The sequence below is a fragment of the Dendrobates tinctorius genome, unplaced genomic scaffold (genome assembly GCF_039654945.1).
Source record: "Dendrobates tinctorius isolate UK_male_01 unplaced genomic scaffold, ASM3965494v1 ptg000233l, whole genome shotgun sequence".
NCBI classification, from domain to species: Eukaryota; Metazoa; Chordata; class Amphibia; order Anura; family Dendrobatidae; genus Dendrobates; species Dendrobates tinctorius.
In genome coordinates, this window is record NW_027361900.1 from 4,778,900 (window position 1) to 4,799,077 (window position 20,178).

At 47.4% G+C, this 20,178-nt stretch overlaps 1 protein-coding gene across 1 annotated transcript in view; it reads left to right on the forward strand.

Annotated features, from left to right (window-relative positions):
• LOC141060285 (uncharacterized) overlaps positions 1 to 15,147 on the forward strand; it is a 77,410-nt gene extending 62,263 nt beyond the window's left edge. Inside the window, exon 2 of the mRNA XM_073556502.1 lies at positions 14,094 to 15,147. Coding sequence (XP_073412603.1) covers positions 14,094 to 14,954 — 861 coding nt within the window. The 3' untranslated portion in view covers positions 14,955 to 15,147. The remainder of the gene's footprint in view (positions 1 to 14,093) is intronic.
• The last annotated feature ends 5,031 nt before the right edge of the window (positions 15,148 to 20,178 follow it).

Sequence of the window (20,178 nt, forward strand, 5' to 3'; positions counted from 1 at the left end):
ACCCCTGACGACTGGGATCATTACAGTTCCTTATTGTGCCTCCTGATGAACCGTGAACGGGGAAACGCATCGAGGCTGGAAGCTAAGTTTGGGTTAACCCCCAGCTGTTTCTTTGATTTTTTTTCTGGCAATTGATATCATCCATTGCCTTCTATCGGAACCAATATGGATATAATTCTGGTGTTCCTTTATTGAACCACGCTATTTTTTACCTCTTGTCTGTGCTTGTCTGATTTTACTGCAGAGAGATTTTTTCTTTTTTTGGCTTTATCTGATAATGCATATGGAATCTATGTTTTCTGTAGTCTATTAATACCCAAAAAGACAAGATTGCCACTATCTACTGGTAGCTTATGGAATCTATATTTTCTGTGGTCTATTAATACCCAAAAAGACAAGATGTGCTACTATCTACTGGTTATACAAGACGTTACTCTATGTTTACATGTACCGTATTTTCCGCTTTGTAAGATGCACTTTTTTTCCCCCAAACTTGGGGGGAAAATGAGGGTGCGTCTTACAAAGAGGATATACATTACAAGGTGTAGGCCGCATGGGTGTCCGGCTGTCCGTCGGCACTGTGGGTGTCTCCGGGTGCCCAGCCGTGTCTCCACGTGCCCAGCGGTGTCTCCGGTTCCAATCCCGGGGCTCTGGTGACATTTTGCGACAGGCCAGAGCCCCGGGGCTCCCTCTCGGTTCCCTCTGTTTTGGGCTCTGGCAATATGGCGGCTGCCGCCTGGGGTGGTGCATGCGCTGATGATGATCTTGGGACAGATCTCTCTGAAATCTCATCTCTCGAGATCTCAGTCCCGAGATCATCATCAGCGCATGCGCTGTCCCTGGCGGCGGCCGCCATATTGCCGGAGCCCAAAACAGGGAACCGAGAGGGAGCCCCGGGGCTCTGGCCTCTCACAAAATGTCGCCAGAGCCCCGGGATTGGAACCGGAGACACCGCTGGGCACGTGGAGACACGGCTGGGCACCCGGAGACACCCACAGCGCCTACGGACACCCGGTAAATGTGGGCATAGCCCCGGGCTGCTGCACAGACCCCCCTGGCAGCAGCGCAAGCCCCCTTGGTAGCAGCATGAGCCCCCCTGGTAGCAGCATGAGCCCCCCCTGGCAGCAGTACAGCCCCCCTGGCAGCAGCACAAGCCCACCCTGGTAGCAGCACGAGCCCCCCTGGCAGCAGCATGAGCCCCCCTGGTAGCAGCATGAGCCCCCCTGATAGCAGCATGAGCCCCCCCTGGTAGCAGCATGAGCCCCCCCTGGCAGCAGCGTGAGCCCCCCTGGTAGCAGCATGAGCCCCCCTGGCAGCAGTGTGAGCCCCCTGGTAGCAGCACGAGCCCCCCTGGTAGCAGCAAGAGCCCCCCTGGCAGCGCACTGCACATCGGAGCACCCGCTCATCCCTTCCTGCGGTCTGCAGTATCACCCCACTCCTGCCTCCTCCAGCAGCGACCCTGGGACCCCACTTCACCGCAGCCACCACCCACGGTAAGCAATAAGACACCTGGATTATAAGAGGCACCACCATTTTATTAAAAAAACGTATTTTCCTATTTTTCTCCTCAAAATTTGTGGTGCGTCCTATAATCCGGAGCGTCTTATAAAATGAAAAATACGGTAACAGCCTGTCTTTTATATATTGTACATTAACAGCCTGTGTATTTTATTAAGCACTATCTTTTTCATCTCTTTTATTTGCTTATTGTTTTCCCACCTGTAGATCATTTAGGGTGAGTCTGGGAGAGCCGCCGCGGAGTGGGGGTGCCAAATCGTATCTTTTAGGGTGCCAACCTCCACTGTCAGGAAGGGATAGCAGGCTAGCGTAGGGCTATCGTAGGTTATTATTGTATAGTTTGTTAATTGTGTTATTGCACTAGGGGGTGTTTTTTACCTCAATTTATTAAAGTTTCATGTTTTTAAAGGGATTATATGATTGCACTAATATAGCGTGTTCCTCATTCTGGCCCTAAACAGTAATTTAGTCCCTCATCCTGGCCCCCTTTATTTAATAATCTCACCCAGCCTGGCCCTCTTTATTTTATGATATGCCCCAGCCTGGTCCCCTATGTCCCTTGTCCAGCCTGGCCCCCAGATATCCATCCTGCACCACCAGCTATACATACTGGCCCTCATATGTCTCTTATCCTGCCCCTATATATCTTTCCTGGGCCACCATATATCCTTCCTGGTCCCTTTTCCTGGATCCCCCATATATCCATCCTTATCCACCATATATGTCCAACCTGGACCCCCATATATATATGCTTCCTGGTCTTTTGTTCTTCCCCCATATCCCCATATATGCAATCTGCCCCCATATATGTCCATCTTTGCCCTTCCCCATATATCCATCCTGGACCCCAATGTGTATCCTTCCTGTCCCCATATGTCTCCATCCTGGTCCCCCATGTGTCTCTATCCTGGCCCCCATATGCATCCAGCCTAACCCCTATGTGTCTCCATCCTGGCCCCCCATGTGTATCCATCCTGGCCCCCATGTGTATCCATCCTGGCCCCCATGTTTATCCATCCTGGCACCCCCATGTGTATCCATCCTGGCCCCCTATGCGTATCCATCCTGGCCCCCCCATGTGTATCCATCCTGGCCCCCCCATGTGTATCCATCCTGGCCCCCCATGTGTATCCATCCTGGCCCCCCCATGTGTACCCATCCTGGTCCCCCCATGTGTATCCATCCTGGCCCCCCCATGTGTATCCATCCTGGCTCCCCATGTGTATCCATCCTGGCCCCTCATGTGTATCCATCCTGGCCGCTCATGTGTATCCATCCTGGCCCCCCCATGTGTATCCATCCTGGCCCCCCCATGTGTATCCATCCTGGCCCCCCATGTGTATCCATCCTGGCCCCCTATGCGTATCCATCCTGGCCCCCCCATGTGTATCCATCCTGGCCCCCCCATGTGTATCCATCCTGCCCCCCATGTGTATCCATCCTGGCCCCCCCATGTGTACCCATCCTGGTCCCCCCATGTGTATCCATCCTGGCCCCCCCATGTGTATCCATCCTGGCTCCCCATGTGTATCCATCCTGGCCCCTCATGTGTATCTATCCTGGCCGCTCATGTGTATCCATCCTGGCCCCCCCATGTGTATCCATCCTGGCCCCTCATGTGTATCCATCCTGGCCCCCATGTGTCTCCATCCTGCCCCCCCATGTGTATCCATCCTGGCCCCTCATGTGTATCCATCCTGGCCCCCCATGTGTATCCATCCTGGCCCCCCCATGTGTACCCATCCTGGTCCCCCCATGTGTATCCATCCTGGCCCCCCATGTGTATCCATCCTGGCTCCCCATGTGTATCCATCCTGGCCCCTCATGTGTATCCATCCTGGCCGCTCATGTGTATCCATCCTGGCCCCCCCATGTGTATCCATCCTGGCCCCTCATGTGTATCCATCCTGGCCCCCATGTGTCTCCATCCTGCCCCCCCATGTGTATCCATCCTGGCCCCCCCATGTGTATCCATCCTGGCCCCTCATGTGTATCCATCCTGGCCCCCCCATGTGTATCCATCCTGGCCCCCCATGTGTATCCATCCTGGCCCCCCCATGTGTATCCATCCTGGCCCCCCATGTGTCTCCATCCTGGCCCCCCCATGTGTATCCATCCTGGCCCCTCCATGTGTTTCCATCCTGGCCCCCATGTGTCTCCATCCTGCCCCCCATGTGTATCCATCCTGGCCCCCCATGTGTCTCCATCCTGCCCCCCCATGTGTATCCATCCTGGCCCCTCATGTGTATCCATCCTGGCCCCTTATGTGTATCCATCCTGGCCCCCCATGTGTATCCATCCTGGCCCCCATGTGTCTCCATCCTGCCCCCCCATGTGTATCCATCCTGGCCCCCCCATGTGTCTCCATCCTGCCCCCCATGTGTATCCATCCTGGCCCCTCATGTGTATCCATCCTGGCCCCTCATGTGTATCCATCCTGGCCCCTCATGTGTATCCATCCTGGCCCCCCCATGTGTCTCCATCCTGGCCCCCATGTGTCTCCATCCTGGCCCCCTATGTGTATCCATCCTGGCCCCCCCATGTGTATCCATCCTGGCCCCCCCATGTGTATCCATCCTGGCCCCCAATGTGTATCCATCCTGGCCCCCCATGTGTCTCCATCCTGCCCCCCCATGTGTCTCCATCCTGGCCCCCCCATGTGTCTCCATCCTGCCCCCCCATGTGTATCCATCCTGGCCCCCCCATGTGTATCCATCCGGGCCCCTCATGTGTATCCATCCTGGCCCCCATGTGTCTCCATCCTGGCCCCCCCATGTGTATCCATCCTGGCCCCCCCATGTGTATCCATCCTGGCCCCCCCTTGTGTATCCATCCTGGCCCCCCATGTGTATCCATCCTGGCCCCCCCTTGTGTATCCATCCTGCCCCCCCATGTGTATCCATCCTGGCCCCCCATGTGTATCCATCCTGGCCCCCCCATGTGTATCCATCCGGGCCCCTCATGTGTATCCATCCTGGCCCCCCCTTGTGTATCCATCCTGCCCCCCCATGTGTATCCATCCTGGCCCCCCCATGTGTATCCATCCTGGCCCCCCCATGTGTATCCATCCGGGCCCCTCATGTGTATCCATCCTGGCCCCCATGTGTCTCCATCCTGGCCCCCCCATGTGTATCCATCCTGGCCCCCCCATGTGTATCCATCCTGGCCCCCCTTGTGTATCCATCCTGGCCCCCCATGTGTATCCATCCTGGCCCCCCCTTGTGTATCCATCCTGGCCCCCCATGTGTATCCATCCTGGCCCCCCATGTATACCCATCCGGGCCCCTCATGTGTCTCCATCCTGGCCCCCCATGTGTATCCATCCTGGCCCCCCCATGTGTATCCATCCTGGCCCCCATGTGTATCCATCCTGGCCCCCCATGTATACCCATCCTGGCCCCCCATGTGTACCCATCCTGGCCCCCCCATGTGTATCCATCCTGGCCCCCCATGTATACCCATCCTGGCCCCCATGTGTATCCATCCTGGCCCCTTGTCCTGGCTTCATGTACAGAGAGAGAGAGGACAAAAAAAAGATTGCTCTTACCTTCCTGCGCTTCCAGCGCCGTGTTGCGTCCTCCTCTGCAGGTCCGCAGTGCACTTAGTAAAATGGCCTCCGACATAGCAGAGGCCGGCAGTGAATGTGTGCGCACATCGCTTGTGGCATGTAACGGTGATGTCATATGCCAGTGACGGCAAGCGCACACTCTTCAGTACTGATTGGGACATGCGCCGCAGCGGTTCAGGTAATGACCCCTGCATGCGCTCACCCCTGCACATACTCTGCCTGCGCTTTTAAAAGGCCCGCACCCCTAAAAACCGCAGACTTTTTTTCTTTCTCTCTTCTTCTCTTCTTCTTCTCCTCCTTTTCTTCCCACAGCCAAGGGTCCACCGGGGATTTCCCCGATACCCCGCCAGGCCAGTCCGACCCTGTGAGTGTGTGTGTATATATATTATATATATTTTTTCATTTTAAGTTGAAAGCTCCAATTCCAGCTATTGCTGTCAGACCTATGATTTCTATCTACTCCACAGTGTATAGGATAATGGGGTACAATAAAATCGTTAAGGACGAGACATAACTAACATTGTGCAGTGACTCTGTTTTCCATATAGTGACGGATTATTTATTTTTTTAAACTCTTTTTATTGAAAGATTCCACAAAATAAGATGACAAACATATGACAATGCAGTGTAAGATCAGAATAATCCGTGTAATCTCCATCCACAGGGACAGAGATATAATATCACACTTTCAGAAATAAACAAAACGAATGAGACACAGCATTCACCATAATGTGCTCTATAAAGCATTGCTCCTCCTCACCAACAGGTCCGTTATCAGAGTTATGAGCTCGTACCAGGTCAGGTTATAATAGACTCATATTCTCAAGCCCACACATATCATCACTTTCATACCCTGGAAGGGATATACATCAGGGATTGTTTCCGAGATGGAGGAGACCATGGCATTAGGAGCCAAGTGTGACAAGGGTGAGTTACACCACCTTTCCCGAATCCTATGGAACTTCTGGGGACATCCTCTGTGTCTATATAATATGTTTCCATAAGGAATTATGTCGTTTGCTAATTAGGAAAGCCTAAGGCCAGAAATAATCCCCATAAATCACTGTACATGGAGACGGCAGGATTAGAGCTGATCATAGATGGGACTTCTCCATCTGTCAGTGACTTTTACAATATTTGTTTCAGGGTGAAGATCTGACCCATATTAATACTACAGAGACATATGTGAGGGGTGATGAGCGGTGTAAAGAGCAGATTCCCACATATGACTACCCAGGTGAGTAGTAACCACTGAATGCAGAGAAGTCACAGATTCCTCTCAGTCACCGGCTGTGGCTGCTTTATGGGTGGTGTAGTCCGTCCGTATTACCATGTTCACCATTTTGCCTCTAGACCACAACATTCTCCTCCACCCAAAACTGTTCAAATGACTTTGGGCATTGAAAGCCCTTTTCTATAGAACTTACAACCTGGAGGATCCACCTACCCCCTGGGATTAGGAGACGCTGACCGTTACCTGCCCAGATTAACTATAAAGCCAAATGACATCGTACGTAGAATGTGCTGACAAGATAGAAAATCACTTGAAGAAAAATCTTATGCTGGGCCTGTAAGAGAAAGCGGAGGGTAATGATGCTGTTGGCTTCCTAGATCCCTGAGATCTTATCGGATGAATCTTCTCTCCCTTCTGTGCTGCTGAATGTCTCATGGTCCCTACAAGACCAGGTCCAGTCTTTCTGGCCAAACTTCCCTTTTATGATCGACAACAGTAAATGTGCAGTGAGGCCAAGTGTGAATTTCTGTACAATAACAGCAGAGTTTCCCTTTATCCTGACTTTTCAATTTGTATTAACACTACTATATTTTTCAAACTATAAGACACACTTTTTTCTTTCAAAAATGTGGAGGAAAATGGGGGGTGCGCCTTATAGTCCGGATGTACCGGCTCTGGCTGTGGTGGGGAGGTGGGGGAACGGCATCGGCGGAGCAGCGGGTCACACGAGGCTGGAGCCGGTGACTGCGGCTAACTCCTGTTCCCGCTGCTAAAGAGAAATGAATATTCACTGCATTCCACTCCCATGGGCTTTGAGGGCAATGAATATTCTTTTCTCTTTAATAATAGTATCTTGATATGATTAGCCCCCAACCCCAGTCCTGGTATGCATGGCCCCATCCTTATATTTGGCCCACACCACCATCTCCATCCTGGTATGCATGGCCCCATCAGAAAACATTAAAAAACAAACCATCACACTTACTTACCCCGCACTCCCTCGCAGCGTCCTGCTCCGGTGCCATAAACTGCTATATGCTTGTAAGCAGCACATGGCAGGGACGACATGCACTGCTCACAAGCAGAGCACAGCTGCCAGGACTGTGCATGCAAGGGGCAGTGAGTATTCATTGCTCTTCAGTAGCGCGCAGTGTCAGCCACCGGCTTCCTGCTGCTACCGGCGGTCATGTGTGCCGCTACTTAAGAGAAATGAATATTCACTGCATTCCACGCCCATGGGCTTTGAGGACAATGAATATTCATTTCTCTTTAATAATAGTATCTTGATATGATTAGCCTCCAACCCCGGTCCTGGTATGCATAGCCCCATCCTTATAATTGGCCCACACCCCCATCCCCATCCAAATCCTTGTATGCATGGCCCCATCAGAAAACATTAAAAAACAAATCATTACACTTACTTACCTCGCGCTCCCTCGCAGCGTCCTGCTCCGGTGTCAGCAACTGCTATATGCTTGTAAGCAGCACATGACAGGGACGTCACGTGCTGCTCACAAGCAGAGCACAGCTGCCAGGACTGTGCATGCAAAGGGCAGTGAGTATTCATTGCTCTTCAGTAGCACGCAGTGTCAGCCACCGGCTTCCTGCTGCTACCTGTGGTCACGTGTGCCGCTACTTAAGAGACATGAATATTCATGAATACTCACTGTTCTCAGCGCTGCTTACAAGCATAATGCAGTTGCTGGCACCAGAGCAGGACGCTGCAAGGGAGCGCCGGGTAGGAAAGTGTAATGGTTTTTTTTTTGTAATGTTTTCTGATGGGGCCACACATATCAGGATAGGAATGTGGGTGGGGGACACTTATAAGGATGGGGTCCTGCATACCAGGTCAAGATGGGGCCCTGCATACCAAGACGAGATGGGGCCTTGCATACCAGGACGAGATGGGGCCCTGCATACCAGGACGAGATGGGGCCCTGCATACCAGGATGAGATGGGGCCCTGCATACCAGGACGAGATGGCGCCCTGCATACCAGGACGAGATGGGGCCCTGCATACCAGGACGAGATTGGGCCCTGCACTGCATACCAGGACGAGATGAGGTCTGTGCATACCAGGACGAGATGGGGCCATGCATACCAGGATAGGGATGAGGTGCAATGCATACTAGGATGAGATATGGGACCATGCATACTAGGACGAGATGGGGGCCCTGCATACCAAGATAAGGATGGGGCCATGCACACCAGAATAAGGATGGGGCCATGCACACCAGAATATGGATGGGGCCATTCATACCAGGATAGGGATGATGGGGTCATGCATACCAGGACAAGATTGTGTCCCTTCATACCAGGTGTCACGGGGCAGTAAGGGGAAAACAGGGGATATGGAACCATTGCCTCTGAACTGCCCCTAAGACTAAGGGGGTGCTCTGACTTTCCTTAACTTGGGGGTACACTTAATGATAGTGAGGCCCAAGTCTCCGACCTGTCCCTCTCCTGCAATGCTCCAGGACAGCAGAGTTAGCCACCTGAAAACAGCAGACAACTGAAGATCCACAGGACTCTGTCAGCTCCTGAACTCCAGCTTGGTTGGTCTCCAAAGAGAAACAATATCACCAACAGTTAGTTGGTGCACCTGGTGAGCTTATGTAGAACGGCGGGAGTGGTTTCCGCCTGCATAGGTAATTAATCACAATGCAGTAACACCAGCGGCCACCAGGGGGAAAAACTCAGCAGAAGACCAACTAAACATGCAGTAACACCAGCTGCAAAAACTAATATTAACCCCCGATGACCTGAAAAATGGATCGTGACACCAGGATAAGGATGGGACCATGCATACCAGGATGGAAATGAGGGGGCCATGCATACCAGGACAGGGATGAGGGGGCCATGCATACCAGGACAGGGATGAGGGGGCCATGCATACCAGGACAGGGATGAGGAGGCCATGCATACCAGGACAGGGATGAGGGGGCCATGCATACCAGGACAGGGATGAGGGGGCCATGCATACCAGGGTAGGGATGAGGGGGCCATGTGTATCAGAATGGGGATGAGGGGACCATATATACCAGGATAGGGGATATTAAGTACAGAATTGAGAACATTTTTTGCTTCAATTTTTTCCCCTAATTTCCTCTAAAACTTAGGTGCGTCTTATAGTCCAAAAATACGGTAATTTCAAGGAGGATTGTAATAAACTACAGGACAAACATTACACTGTGCCCTGATAGATCTCTAAGCTGTGCGTGGCCAATGGCTGTAATATACATTTATTCCCGCCTGCAGGAGATGTGTTGGCTCCAGCCCTGGTTTCATAGATTCTCTCCACATCATAAATCACATTGCTTTCAGATTACTGCACAATCGCTCCTGAAATGGGGGCGCTAATACTTTCTCTACTCTTCTGGTCAGGACTCATAGTGGCTCCAATGGTCCACCATAAATGAGTGCAGCTCCAGTTTAGTGTTCTCCCCTCGTACATACGTTGTTGTTGTTGGGGATGTAACATATTTTTATTCTATGTCTTTTTTTAACCTGTTCATTCTGTATGATGGTTTAATTGTGGTGGGATCGGCCTTCCTGCCTAATGTGAGTCTGTAACTCCCTGATAGTCCTGAAAAAAAGCTCTCCATTGCCTCTTCCAAATGTCTGAGATGTCTTAAAGGGAACCTGTCAGCCGGATTGTGCTCAGTAACCTACAGACACTGTCAGGTTGGCACCGTTGTACTGATTACAATGATACCTGGTGATGAAATCCGTCTTGTGGTTGTTGTTTAATCTGTATTTGTAGTTTTCAGTTAATGAGATTCTCGTGCTTTGGGGCGGGGCTGTGGGCGGGGCTTTATGAGGTGCTCTGATTACATATTCATCTGTATTGACTTATGACAGGTTGTGGATCCCTCACTGACCTGCCCCCCATTATTACATAATGCATATAATAGTGTTGTAGTGTTGATATTATTGTTGACAACGCCTATAATATTGTGGCTATTGTGACGCTTGGAAAAATAAATTTACAAGGGACACCAGCGGCACCTGTCCAGTATCATCTATCTCTTATAGTTTTTACTGCGCAGGTGCCACCATCGCCGGTGACATTTTTCTGGATGTAATTTTTTATGTAAAATAGGGGGCAGGTCACTGAAGGATCAGTGTCATAAGCCAATACAGATGAATATGTACGCATAGCACCACATAAGGCCCCGCCCACAGCCCAACCCACATCCACTCCCACAATCCCACCCCAAAGCATGAGAATCTCATTTACTAAAAACTACAAATAAAGATTAAACATTAACCAGCCCAAACAAGGCACATCTATTAGATGCGCCAATTCCGACACTTTGCCCAGCTTTTCCCATTGGCCCTTTAGTGGTGACAAGTGGGGTTCATATTTGTGGGGTTGATGTCACCTTTGTATTGTCAGGTGACATCAAGCCCACGACTTAGTAATGGAAAGGTGTCTATACATTACCAACCCCATAGTTACATCTAATATATAAAGCTGAATGTGTGTGTGTGTGTGTGTGTGTGTGTGTGTGTGTGTGTATGTCTGGGATTGGCATCTGTACCGTCGCAGCTACAGCCACAAAATTTTGCACAGTCACACGTCTGGATCCCGAGAGCGTCATAGGCTATGTTGTGAGGCGAAATTTTAACCCCGCGCATTCCAATTCACCAAACAATTTTGCCTATTATTCTTATCATTTCTATGGTGTTATTGTCCTTCTGTAAAGCTGGAAAAAACACAATTTATTACCGTGCCAACACAGACCTCCCTCTGACACAGACTGCAGTGGGAGTCCAGTATCACACAGGATAGGACTAGATACTCGGCTCAGCAGTCAGTATCACACAGGATAGGATTAGATACACAGCTCAGCAGTCAGTATCACACAGGATAGGATTAGACACATGGCTCAGGAGTCAGTATCACACAGGATAGGATTAGATACACAGCTCAGCAGTCAGTATCACAGAGGATAGGAGTAGATGCACAGCTCAGCAGTCAGTATCACACAGGATAGGAATAGATACATGGCTCAGCAGACAGTGAAACACAGGATAGGATTAGATACACAGCTCAGCAGTCAGTATCACACAGGAGAGGATTAGACACATGGCTCAGCAGTCAGTATCACACAGGATAGGATTAGATACACAGCTCAGCCGTCAGTATCACAGAGGATAGGATTAGATACACAGCTCAGCAGTCAGTATCACACAGGAGAGGATTAGACACATGGCTCAGCAGTCAGTATCACACAGGATAGGATTAGATACGCAGCTCAGCACACAGTATCACACAGAATAGGGTTAGATACACGGCTCAGCAGACGGTATCACACAGGATAGGATTAGATACACAGCTGAGCAGAAAGTATCACACAGGAGCGGATTAGGGACACAGCTCAGCAGACATTATCACACAGGAGAGGATTAGATACACAGCTCAGCAGTCAGTATCACACGGGATAGGATTAGATACATAGCTCAGCAGTCAGTATCACACAGGATAGGATTAGATACACAGCTCAGCAGAAAGCATCACACAGGAGAGGATTAGGTACACAGCTCAGCAGACATTATCACACAGGATAGGATTAGATACACGGCTCAGCAGACAGTATCACACAGGATAGGGTTAGATACACGGCTCAGTAGACAGTATCACACAGGATAGGATTAGATACACAGATACACATGTTGTTTATCAAAAGGCTCTTGAATGAGTTGAAAATAAAATACTATCAATACTTGGGTAATCGTTTAGTTAATTTGTGTTGCAAATCTGTAGTGTTGAATATGATGTGAAATGTTTTTATGTGCAATATAATCATTATAATTTGTGATAACTAACCACAGTTGGTTACTATGCCCAGGCAACGCCGGGCTCTTCAGTTAGTAGTAAATAAAGACACAGCCAGAATAAAGTCTTTTATTAGAAATAAAACAAAACAGTTTTCCTTTTTTATTTAAAAATAGCAAACACAGTTATACTCACCTAACGCCTATTTCCACCGAAGACCTCGTTCTCCTGTAATAAAAATAAAAAACAACAATATACCATACCTGTCTGTCGTTCTATCCCACACTATAATCCAGGTCTGGGGAATAATTAGTTTTCATCCTGGATGGTGCCAAGATGCGACCGTCCAGGCTGAGAACCACTGGTGAATGAGCTGCTGCAAGCGCAGCATCATTGACCAGCAGTGACATCATCAAGGTTTCCAGCCAGGCTGAACTGCAGTGACCTCAGGACCGTGGGAAAAAGTCAGTGATGAGGTCACCACAGTTCAAGCTAAGTGACGTCACAGCAGATCATCGTGAGAATTCTCTGTGTTATTTTTAAATAAAAAACGAAAACTGCGTTTTGTTTTATTTCTAATAAAAGACTTTATTCTGGCTGTCTTTATTTACCATATAACTATAGGATTAGTAATGGAGAGGTGTCTTATAGACACCTCTCCATTACTAAGCTGTGGGCTTGATGTCACCTGACAATACAAGGGTGACATCAACCCCATAAATATGAACCCCACTTGCCATCACTACAGGGCAAGTGGGAAGAGCCGGGAAAATGCCAGAATTGGCACATCTCATAGATGTGCCTTTTCTGGGAAGCTGCAAGCTGCTTTTTTATCCTGGGAGGGTCAATATCCATGGCCCCATACAAGCCTGAGAATACCAGCCCCCAGTTGTCAGCTTTAGCAATGCTGGTTGTCAAAAATGGGGGGGACCCCATACTGTTTTTTTTTAAATTATTTATTTAAATAATTAAAAAACAGTGTTGGGACCCCTCTATTCTTGATAACCAGCCTTACTGAAGCTGACAGCTGAGGCTTGCAGCCCCCAGTTGTGAGTTTTGCCAGACTGATTATAGAAAATACAGGGGAACCCTGTACAGAGGACTGAACCAGAGGAGAACAGCGCTGTATCTGGCAGATTCCGGCCATGTGCTTTGCGCTTTAGTAGGGTGTGGTACTTTCCAGTTGGCTGAAGTAGGGAGCAGATTACTCCAGCTGGACAGCAGGAACAGATCCCAGATGAGATTGGACACACCATATGCAGATGCCCTAATATAACTAAATGACAGAAAACCAGAATAGTAGAAATCCCCATAAAGTGATTCCATTTCATAAATTAATTCACTGAGGGTTATAATCTATAGGAGGAGTGAATATTTTGACTCCACAGCCACTTTCTGGAAAATAACACGCAGTGGATGTTGAAGAGTGAAAATTGCACATCTGCCATTTTATTACCCAGCACATAGTGCCCAGATTGTGCTCCAGGAGACACACACCATAAATTAAGTGGATTCTTCTCACTATAGTATTGCTAAATACAGGGACCCTAAATGTTGTTTGCGCACACTGCAAGACTCCGAAGTGAGAGCGGATTTTGCTTTATTGGTTTATGGAAACCTTGTTGCTTTTCAGCAGCCTTTGAGCCACTAATAGTGTGGGAACCTCTGTTTTTCCAATGACAGATGATGGACCTGAGTGGGGACTTGTTTTTTGTGAGATGAGAATTGGTATTATTTTCGCCTACATAACATTGATTGGTTTCTTTTTATTCGATATTTGGGAGGCAGAATGAACAAACAGTTGAACACCGCACACTACTGGTTCATCCAACAAGGTTTTCTATTAGACTGTGAACTGTCATTGTCTTGGTAAATAATGAAAATTTTTTATATAGATTGCCATTTTTATGGACAGTTTAAGTAGAAATGTTCAAACTTATAAAACTCAAGGATATTTTATTAAAAAATAATTGTTTTTTATCTTAGATGACTGTACCAGGAAATCAGAAGGACAGCTGACATCTTCAGTTTTTAAATTTGATGATCTTGAAATCCTACAAGATATAACTGAAGGGATTGCTGTTAGTTCAGATATATCATCATCCATTCACAGCAAAGATCTGTCATCTGGACCTATGAAACAGGTCCCGTCTTCTGATTCATTACTGACTACTAAGGGAAATCAAAGTCACAAAGGAGGCATTAAAAAACAAACTGCTCCTAAAGCAAAGAAGCCATTTTCATGTTCAGAATGTGGGAAATGCTTTAACAAGAAATATGATTTTGTTATACACCAGAGAACTCACACAGGGGAGAAGCCTTTTTCCTGTTCAGAATGTGGGAAATATTTTGCACATAAATCAAATTTTGTTACCCACCAGAGAACTCACACAGGGGAGAAGCCTTTTTCCTGTTCAGAATGTGGGAAATGTTTTGCATATAAATCACATTTTGCTACCCACCAGAGAACTCACACAGGGGAGAAATCTTTTTCATGTTCGGAATGTGGGAAATGTTTTAACACTAAATCATATTGCGTTAAGCACCAGAGAACTCACACAGGGGAGAAGCCTTTTTTCTGTTCAGAATGTGGGAAATGTTTTAACAATAAATCAGATTGTGTTAAGCACCAGAGAACTCACACAGGGGAGAAGCCTTTTTCCTGTTCAGAATGTGGAAAATGTTTTACCAATAAATCAAATTGTGTTAAGCACCAGAGAACTCACACAGGGGAGAAGCCTTTTTCCTGTTCAGAATGTGGAAAATGTTTACCAATAAATCAGATTGTGTTAAGCACCAGAGAACCCACACAGGGGAGAAGCCTTTTTCCTGTTAATGTGGGAAATATTTAACCAGAAAGCGCTTCTTAATCGCCATCAGAGCAGTCACACAGAGGAGAAGCCTTTTACATTTTCTTAATGTGGGAAATTTTTTACTTGGAAATCAACTGTTAATAAACATCAGAGACGTCACATACGGGAGAAGACTTTTTTGTGTTCATAATGTTTGAATAGATTTAACAACAATTAAATCTTCTTAAATGGGTTGTCTCTTGTCATTCCTCATGATTGCTGACAAAAGGATAAAACTATATACAAAGAATGGTTGCACTCTATCATGCTAAGGCATGTCAATGTGGAATATATGTAATTAGATTTGCAATACAGCTTTAGAATTATAGAAAAAATATATGAGACTCTTAGCATAAAATTTGGCCAAATATCTGCCCACCAGCCAATGTCAAGGCGGCCTCAAATCTGATGGGTACCTACACCGTGTGAATAGCTCTCTAAGGCTGATGTCTGAATTCCAGGGTGAATGTGGACACCTCTGTCAGCAATGCCTGCATTTATGAGTAAGTAGGGACCTGCTATAATTAAAATCACCACCTGGTGGAGGGCGGAGTGCTCGGTCAGTAAGCCAACATGCAAGAGACAAAAAAACTGACTGGCACATCCAAACTAATGTGAATAGGTGCATACCAAGAGGAGCCACCCTCACATACAATATACAAAGAAATATTTTGCACAGAAATCATATTTTGTTATCCACCAAAGAACTCAGTGGAGAAGCCTTTTTCATGTTCAGAATGTGGGAAATATTTTGCACATAAATCACAATTCGTTACCCACAAGAGAACTCACACAGGGGAGAAGCCTTTTTTCTGTTCAGAATGTGGGAAATGTTTTACCAATAAATCAGATTGTGTTCAGCACCAGAAAATCCACACAGGGGAGAAGCCTTTTTCCTGTTAATGTGGGAAATATTTAACCAGAAAGTGCATCTTAATCGCCATCAGAGCAGTCACACAGAGGAGATGCCTTTTTCATTTTCTTAATGTGGGAAATATTTTACTTGGAAATCAACTGTTAATAAACATCGGAGACGTCACATAGGGGAGAAGCCTTTTTTATGTTCATAGTGTTGGAATAGTTTTAACCAAAATCTTCTTAAATGGGTTGTCTCTTGTCATTCCTCATGATTGCTGACAAAAGGATAAAACTAAAGTTTATTAATTCCAAATGTAAAACTATACCCATAATTCACCCCCTGAATGTTAGTCGGAAAGTGACTAATAGAAAAACATGTACCCCACATCTCAGTATATAGGGTGAGGTGACGTATACACACTCTCCAAGCCTCTCATTTCTAGTGGTTTCATCGTCCTCACCAATGATGACTCATCAAGAGACTATTTAATACTGACTTATATTCAAGCGAGACTAAACGGAAAAAAAAAATAGTATCATGTTATCCGAAACAGAAAACTAGCCACTTATTGGCAGATCCCAAACTTCAAACTAAATACTTCGTAAATTTATTAGCCACTCCAGTGTCAGGAATAGATAGCATCAATTTGAAGTTACCAAATGGCTTCAATGAAACAAAGAGTGAAAAATTTAAAGGGGTCTGAATACCAAGATTCTGGCTTGGCTTTTATCCTAAGTCATGTAACGAGGCTCGTTAAAGGGTCGACATTGACTATTAGGATTGCTACTTCCAATAGGTGGCACTAGAGTTCTAGTCCTCTTCCTCTCTGAAGAGACGATTTGCATAATGTGCTGACGTTATTAATGGAGACTATTTTGGTGCAGATACGATTAGAGTTGAGCGAAACGGGTCGAAAAAATTCAAAAGTCGCCGACTTTTGGCAAAGTCGGGTTTCATGAAACGAAACCCGACCCTAGGATGAGGTCGGCCACGAGGTCGGCGACTTACGCGCCAAAGTCGCTTATCAAAAGTTTGTTTTGCGCTCTTTTTCAGCCAATCAGGATCCACGGACACTGTGGGCAACGTGATGACATAGGCACGGGTCACCACCATCTTTCAGAAGGGCATGCAAGTGATTGGCTTGCTTTGGTGGGCGTCACAGGGGGTATAAAAGGGCGTGCACGCCGACCGCCATGTTACTCATGCTGATCTCAGAATAGGGAGAGCTGCTGCTGCTGCTGATTTTGTAGGGAGAGCGTTAGGCAGGGAAGAAGACACCAAAAACTGCTTCTGCTGCTATCGATTTTGCCTGTACAGCACACCAGTCACTGTGCAGTGCAAGGGGAGGCTATATAGTGGTGTATCAGTGGTGTTGGTTGTTGGGCTGCCTTCTAAGGCTTCCTGACATTCCTGCATTGCTGTTTACCCACTGCTCCGCAAACTGCTTTTTTAAAAGCAATCACAATTCTTTTTTTTGTCCTGCTGAGAAGAAGAAAAAAAAACTGCTTCTGCTGCTAGCGATTTTGCCTGTACAACACACCAGTCACTGTGTGTGCAGTGCAAGGGGAGGCTATATAGTGGTGTATCAGTGGTGTTGGTTGTTGGGCTGCCTTCTAAGGCTTCCTGACATTCCTGCATTGCTGTTTACCCACTGCTCCGCAAACTGCTTTTTTAAAAGCAATCCCAATTTTTTTTTTGTCCTGCTGAGAAGAAGAAAAAAAAACTGCTTCTGCTGCTAGCGATTTTGCCTGTACAACACACCAGTCACTGTGCAGTGCAAGGGGAGGCTATATAGTGGTGTATCAGTGGTGTTGGTTGTTGGGCTGCCTTCTAAGGCTTCCTGACATTCCTGCATTGCTGTTTACCCACTGCTCCACAAACTGCTTTTTTAAAAGCAATCACAATTTTTTTTTTTTGTCCTGCTGAGGTACTGAGCGTGCATTTTTTCACACCATACAGCGGTGTACGCTCCTCACACAGTACCGTGTAACGGCTGTTATCACAGCCACAGTGAAGCTATCAGTGAGTCACTCTGTGAGAATAAGTCGAGGACATGTTCCGTTCTTACAGACCTGCACTCTAGGGAGATTCCAATTCTGCCCAATTCTACATACACCTTGTAGTTTGTGATACACTAGCCAATTTCTGCCTGTGACATAGCGCTCAGATACTCAGTGGGCCTCACACAATCCATAAGTGTCCAGTGTCCACAAGTGTGTGCAGAAATTAAAAATCTCCCTTATCCTCTAGTCACTTTGGTCACAGCTCTGCCATCGAGCCTGTGACAGAGCGCTCAGATACTCAGTGGGCCTCACACAATCCATAAGTGTCCAGTGTCCACAAGTGTGTGCAGAAATTAAAAATCTCCCTTATCCTCTAGTCACTTTGGTCACAGCTCTGCCATCGAGCCTGTGACAGAGCGCTCAGATACTCAGTGGGCCTCACACAATCCATAAGTGTCCAGTGTCCACAAGTGTGTGCAGAAATTAAAAATCTCCCTTATCCTCTAGTCACTTTGGTCACAGCTCTGCCATCGAGCCTGTGACAGAGTGCTCAGATACTCAGTGGGCCTCACACAATCCATAAGTGTCCAGTGTCCACAAGTGTGTGCAGAAATTAAAAATCTCCCTTATCCTCTAGTCACTTTGGTCACAGCTCTGCCATCGAGCCTGTGACAGAGCGCTCAGATACTCAGTGGGCCTCACACAATCCATAAGTGTCCAGTGTCCACAAGTGTGTGCAGAAATTAAAAATCTCCCTTATCCTCTAGTCACTTTGGTCACAGCTCTGCCATCGAGCCTGTGACAGAGCGCTCAGATACTCAGTGGGCCTCACACAATCCATAAGTGTCCAGTGTCCACAAGTGTGTGCAGAAATTAAAAATCTCCCTTATCCTCTAGTCACTTTGGTCACAGCTCTGCCATCGAGCCTGTGATAGAGCGCTCAGATACATAGTGGGCCTCACACAATCCATAAGTGTCCAGTGTCCACAAGTGTGTGCAGAAATTAAAAATCTCCCTTATCCTCTAGTCACTTTGGTCACAGCTCTGCCATCGAGCCTGTGACAGAGCGCTCAGATACTCAGTGGGCCTCACACAATCCATAAGTGTCCAGTGTCCACAAGTGTGTGCAGAAATTAAAAATCTCCTTTATCCTCTAGTCACTTTGGTCACAGCTCTGCCATCTAGCCTGTGACAGAGCGCTCAGATACTCAGTGGGCCTCACACAATCCTAAATGTCCAGTGTCCACAAGTGTGTGCAGAAATTAAAAATCTCCCTTATCCTCTAGTCACTTTGGTCACAGCTCTGCCATCGAGCCTGTGACACAGCGCTCAGATACTCAGTGGGCCTCACACAATCCATAAGTGTCCAGTGTCCACAAGTGTGTGCAGAAATTAAAAATCTCCCTTATCCTCTAGTCACTTTGGTCACAGCTCTGCCATCGAGCCTGTGACAGAGCGCTCAGATACTCAGTGGGCCTCACACAATCCAAAAGTGTCCAGTGTCCACAAGTGTGTGCAGAAATTAAAAATCTCCCCTGTCCTATAGACACCTTGTACCTTGTTTTACATTACTATATAGTTTGTTGGATTTTGTCTACATTTCTACCAAAAATGAGGAAGGCTGGTGGAAGAGGCCGTGGAATTGGGCGGGGGTTGGCAGCTGGTAATGATGGTGTTGGTGGTGGATCTGATGGTAGTGGCAAGAGCAAAATAGGACCGAATGCAGGAGGTGTTGAGCCTGCGTCATCGTCTGGCTACATAAAGCCTCAAACGCTTAGTTTTCTAGGAGTTGGCAAACCGCTTTTAAAGCCAGAGCATCAGGAAAAAGTTTTGTCTTACATTGCTGACTCAGCCTCCTCTTCTTCAGTTGTAAAAAGTAAAAGCACTGAGTCGTCATTGGAGGATCATGTTCATGAACCACACCTTTCCTTGTGTCCTTCACCCCAACCAAGATTGAAGGATGACGCAGGCCATAGTACTGATTACTCCATGGAGCTGTTTTCACATACCATGCCTGGATTATCAAGTGAAATGGTGAATTACCTAGGCCAAGATGAATCTGACATGGAGTGCACTGATGCACAGCCGCTGATGGATGATTCTGCTGGTACATTCACTCAGAGCACTACATTGTCCTCGCAGTGTACAGAGCCAGATTCTGACCCTGCTGAGACTCAGGTGCCTCTTCCCGCACACTATACCACCATACACGGTGACACAGAGGAAGGTGCACATGACATAGAAGAGGAGGTGATGGATGACCCAGTTGTTGACCCAGATTGGCATCCATTGGGGGAAGAGGGTGCTGCTTCCAATAGCTCAGATGAGGAGCATCCACAGCAGACATCGACATCGCAACAGC